Source organism: Apium graveolens, chromosome 10 (genome assembly GCF_009905375.1).
Source record: "Apium graveolens cultivar Ventura chromosome 10, ASM990537v1, whole genome shotgun sequence".
Taxonomy (NCBI): Eukaryota; Viridiplantae; Streptophyta; class Magnoliopsida; order Apiales; family Apiaceae; genus Apium; species Apium graveolens.
The window spans coordinates 222,152,562-222,158,144 of NC_133656.1; the positions used below are offsets into that span (position 1 = coordinate 222,152,562).

General features: G+C 35.3%; 1 protein-coding gene across 1 annotated transcript; it reads left to right on the plus strand.

Annotated features, from left to right (window-relative positions):
* Positions 1–441: 441 nt before the first annotated feature.
* Positions 442–2,726, plus strand: LOC141691880 (uncharacterized). Its single transcript, XM_074496632.1, has 4 exons — positions 442–920; positions 1,480–1,917; positions 2,004–2,103; positions 2,190–2,726. The coding sequence occupies exons 1-4, from the start codon at positions 442–444 to the stop codon at positions 2,724–2,726; spliced, it is 1,554 nt and encodes a 517-aa protein (XP_074352733.1).
* Positions 2,727–5,583: the final 2,857 nt, after the last annotated feature.

The window sequence follows — 5,583 nt, forward strand, 5'->3', positions numbered from 1 at the left end:
GGGTTGAATATGAAAAAATTGATTTATGTGAGAATGATTGTATGTTATTTTATGGAGATGACAAGGATAAAGTTGTGTATGATATATGTGGTGAAGATCGTTATTGGGATGTTTCTAGGAAAAATGGTAAAAAAAATAGCAAAAAAAATCTTAAGACACTTTCCTTTGATCCCTCGATTACAACGGTTATATATGTCGGGACATACATCCGATCACATGAGATGGTACAAAAATAGAGATGTGAAAGATGGAGAAATAAGTCATCCCGCGGATGGAGAAGAGTGGAAAAATTTTGACTGTCGGTATCCTTCATTTGCTTAAGAGATTCGTAACATAAGGCTCGGTCTTGCGACCAATGGTTTCAACCCTTTTATCCCTACCGAGAAAAAAACATATAGTGTGTGGTCCGTGGTGATAGTTGTCTACAATCTTCCACCATCGATGTGTATGAAAAAGCCTTATATGTTCATGACCGATATAGTTCCGGGTCCAAATAGTATTGGAAAAGATATTAACGTTTGTCTAAGGCCTCTCATCGATGAATTGAAGATATTGTGGAATACCGGGGTGAAGACATACGATCAATCTTTGAAACAAAATTTTACAATGAGAGCGGCTATTATGTGGACAATTAGTGATTATCCCGCTATGAGTATGATAAGTGGGTGGTCGGGCAAAGGAAAGATGGGATATCAAGTGTGTCTTGGAAGCATGCAAGGGTTTCGATTAAAATATTATGGAAAATGTAGTTTCTATGGCACGAACCGAATATTCCTTGAATCAAATGATCCACTCCGTCAAAAAAGTAATTTGTTTGATAACGAAGAAAGAAGATTGTTTCGTGGTCGTTTGTCCGGTGAGGGTGTTAAGGAATTACTTGATGGTTTAGTTTTCCACCACCCGGAAAGACTAATTCGAAGGCAAGGAGTGTTGGATACGGGGAAGAGCATCATTGGACTCATGTCCCAATCTTTTACGAACTTCCTTATTGGTCATCACATAGTTTACGATATTCAATTGACATCATGCATACGGAAAAAAATGTTTTTGAAAATATTTTTTTTACTATTGTCAATGCGGAAAAGTCAAAAGATCATAAAAAAGCAAGAGCGGATTGCAAGCATTTTGGGGTGTTACCATATTTGTGGATCGATGAGAAAGGAAAGTCACCTAAAGCACCTTATTCCCTTACTAGAAAACAACGTAAACTTTTGTGTGAATGGATTAGTTCACTAAAACTTTCGGATGGTTATTCCTCAAATATATCACGTTGTTGCAATGTTGAAGAATGTACATTTTATGGATTCAAATCGCATGATTGTCACATTTTTCTTCAAAAATTATTGCCTCTCGCAATTCGTGAACTTCTACTGGCGCCTATTGTCGATGCAATCACGACAATTTCTAACTTTTTCCAAGATTTATGTTCATCCGTGGTTACAAAAACTGACTTGAAAATAATGGAAAATCGGTTATCAGAGCGTTGTGTTTGTTGGAAATGATTTTTCCTCAAAGTTGGTTTGATTCGATGGAACACTTGGTTGTACATTTAGCCGAAGAAATTAGACTTGCTAGACCTGCTTATTGGCATTGGATGTATCTGATTGAGCGTTTGTTGGGCAAATTAAAACAAAAAGTCGGTAATAAAGCAAGGGTTGAGGGGTCAATTGTCCAACGATATATGGAGGAGGAGATTCTTAATATTTGTTCCTTTTATTTTGCCTCTGACACGATCCATAATAAGGTACGTCGTAACGAGGTTTTGTTTGGTGTGCAAAATTCCGAGAATTTAGAAGTGTTCAATTATCCAATTCAATCTCTTGGAAAGGAAGGAACTCGATACATGAGTGATGATGAACGAGAGTTAGCGGAAGAATATGTTCTTTTAAACTCTCCTGAAGTTCAACCTTATCTGAGGTACCAAAATCTTACTTTAAAATATGCGTAATAATTTTTGTTAATGACACATGCATGATTTTTGTTAATTTCTATTTATATTTTAGGAAGTACCAAGATCGTGTTATGCGACAACGCCCGGAAACAACACCTCAAGATTTAGATCGTATTGTCAAAAGTCGATTTAAAACTTGGTTTAAACAAAATGTATTTATCTATTTTTAATATGCATGATTTATTTTTGTTTTAAATTTTTATAATTACAACGTCTCATCGATTTGAATTGTTTTTAGGTTGATAAAGATGAGGTGGAAGGACCTCGTTTTAGGGACTTACTTGAAGGGCCGGTATTAAAAGTTATGACTTTTGAGACTTGTCAAGTTAATGGATATAAATTTTTAACAAAATCTGCATCCGGTTCTGGTATTGTTGTTAAAGGAAATTTGCACAGAAATAATCTTGATTATTATGGTCAACTACATGAAATTATTAGACTTATTTATCAAGGATGCAATCATGTATATTTGTTCAAATGTATATGGTTTGATAGTGTTGGTAATGGTGTGAAGATTGATAAGAATCATGTGATTACAATTGATATGACTTCAAGATTGAAGTCAAATGAGATTTTTATTTTAGCTAGTCAAGTCTCACAAGTATATTATGCTCCTAGTGTATTGGATCCAAAAGCGAAAATATATACGATGGTCAAATCTAAAAGTCGCCCAATTGATGAATCTATCATTGCGCAAAATGATATAGAGGACGCTTTTCAGGAAGATAGATCTAATGCATCGACCTCGTTTTCGCTCTTTGTCGATTTTGCATAATATGAACAATTACTGTTTATTCGGCGTGAAGAAGAAGAAGAAGACGAAGAAGATGATTTGAAGGATGACGAAGATGAAAATGAAGGAGAAGAAGAAATAAGTGAAGGTGACAATGAGGATGATGATGATAACGAAGATGATGATGGTTTTGACGATTTTGAATAACGTCATTTGTATTTTAAAGATGATTTTTAGTAAATTTGTAATGATTAGGATACTTTATTTATAAGTTATAGTAAATTTTTAATGGGTTTGTGAATTTTTGGTTTTAATGCTAAATTTTTATGCGTTTACGTCCGGTTAGGGCCAAAAAATCATAATATTTGACTATAATATTTCCCAGAAAACCGACCGTCTCCTTGACTAAAACCGACCACCTTCTTGATAAAACCGACCGTAACCTTAAAGGGGTGGTCGGTTTTAAGGTGGTCGGTTAAGGGGAAGAAGGACAAGGGCAAGGGCAAGGCCAAAGCCACTAGTACTATATAGGGCAAGGCCAAGGGTAAGGGCAAAGGCAGCGTGCATTTACGGGATGAGCCGACGAATTCGGATTCGGACCCGAATGATCCGACTCGGCACATGGCAAATGCGGAGGAGCGAGAATGGCGAGTAAGGCGACCTCGATCACATTCGAGTGGCATATATGGAGAGAAACCGACATTGAAGCCATATCGCATTGATATCTCCGATGGACAGTAAGTTAAAAAGTTTTTAAATTGCATTATTCCTATATGTTTATATTTTTGGTTCATTGTTCAGTATTATTATGTGAATTGTTAATGTTTATTGTTTTCTTTTGTTTAAATATAGTATTGAAGATGATACGGCTAAGAAAACGCTTTTGGCTATTATTCGGGAGAAGTGGCCTCTTGGGCGTTACACTTATACCGATATAGAAGAATGTCACCCGGGTTGGTTGAATGCAAGAGTCGAGGAGTTTCATGTAAGTTATTTTTTTTAATTGTCATTTATTTCTTGATTTTATGATGCATTTATCCTCGTTTTCTTTTTTTTTTTTTTGCAATTTTAGAAATATTATAGGCATCTTAAGGGGCAAAGCCGTTCAAAAGCTCGAAAAATTGTGGAAGAACACATTAAAGTGACGATAAAAAGGACTTTGAACGAGCTTAAGAAGAGGGTGGAGCGAAAAGCAATGGAGGAGGGCGTGAGCAAGTTGTCTTTGAAGCCGCCTTATTGGTCGGTTCCTTTTTGGAAGGACCTTTTGGAGTATTGGGAGAAGAACGAAGGACACTTGCACCGGTCATCGGTTGGATCCACCAACCGACAACAAGTTGAAAGATTGCATAGTGCCGGTGCAAGGTCATTCAATAAAGTTCTGGAGGTAATATTATTATATTCCATCACACACACATACATACACGTTCACCATATTTAATATAATCAGCTAATTATTAGGACGTGCTAATATAAGTTGTTTAATATTTTGAAAGGTAATGACGAATAAAAACAAGAAAAAACCGACGAGACTCGAGGTGTGGGATAAATGTCATAGGATAGTTAGATCCGATCCGGAAAAATCCGTCTACACTACACCGGCCGCCATGCGTATTGCGATAATTTTTGTGTACTTTTATGACCATTTTATGTGATTTTAAATGCATCTTTAATAAGTGAATTTATATGTATTTTCATGTGATTTTAAAAGCATTTTTATGTGTTTTTATATGCATTTTTATGTGATTTTAAATGCATATTTAATAAGTGAATTTATATGTATTTTCATGTGATTTTATATGCATTTTTATGTGATTTTAAATGCATCTTTAATATGTGATTTTATATGTATTTAATGTGATTTTAAATATATTTTTATGTGATTTTATATGCATTTTTATGTGATTTTAAATGCACCTTTAATATGTGATATTATATGTATTTTAATGTGATTTTAAATGCATTTTTATGTGATTTTATATGCATCTTTAATATTTGATTTTATATGTATTTTAATGTGATTTTAAATGCATTTTTATGTGATTTTATATGCATTTTTATGTGATTTTAAATGAGGGTTAATATGTGATTTTATATGTATTTATGTGATTTTAAATGCATTTTTATATGTGATTTTATATGCATTTTTATGTGATTTTAAATGCATCGTTAATATGTGATTTTATATGTATTTATGTGATTTTAAATGCATTTTATATGTGATTTTATATGTATTTTTATTTAATTTTAAATGCATCGTTAGTTGTTTTAAATGAATTTGTAGGAACGATATACCGCCATTATCGAGCGCATGCCCGTGGAGGTTACACAAACGGGTGATCGGGATGAGCCGTGGGATTGGTGGATGGAAGCCTTGGAGGTCCCCCAAGGTACAAAGCCGAAAAAGAATTATGTGGTGGGGTTCCCCAATGCTCGGGCCACCGATCTCTTCCCTACACTTGCTACCCGGTACCGAGATTCCACACGGAATGAAGCCGGCTCATCCTCATCCGCTCCGAGACAACGTGAAGCGATCCCCGACAATGTATATCTTGCCATGGTGAGGAATGTGCTTACGGCGATCCGTGCTAATCCAAATCGGTTTGCTCGCCAACTTTTCGATGCGGAAATAGCTACATTCGCACGTACCGCTCTTGAGGCCGCGGATCCATCCTCCGATCCTAGCCAAAGGTTTCAATTGAATAACCTTATCAGTGGCGAGATCATGCATATCGTAGGCTCCTTGATTGAAGATATCGTCCAAAAGACGGAAGCTCGTGTTGTGGAGGTATAATTTTTGACCTTCTTGTTTATTTATTTGTTTTCATTCACATGTAAATTTTGTTTCTTCTTTTTAACTAGTTTAATTAAACTTGTGTATCTAGGAAAATAATCGGCGTAC

Excerpts from the sequence above, each read along its gene's own strand:
- LOC141691880 (XM_074496632.1), top strand. The coding sequence starts at position 442 with ATGTGTATGAAAAAGCCTTATATGTTCATGACCGATATAGTTCCGGGT. Across the intron at positions 921-1,479 it reads CCGGAAAGACTAATTCGAAG|AGCGTTGTGTTTGTTGGAAA; the intron begins GCAAGGAGTGTT and ends ATCGGTTATCAG. Across the intron at positions 2,104-2,189 it reads AAACTTGGTTTAAACAAAAT|GTTGATAAAGATGAGGTGGA; the intron begins GTATTTATCTAT and ends AATTGTTTTTAG.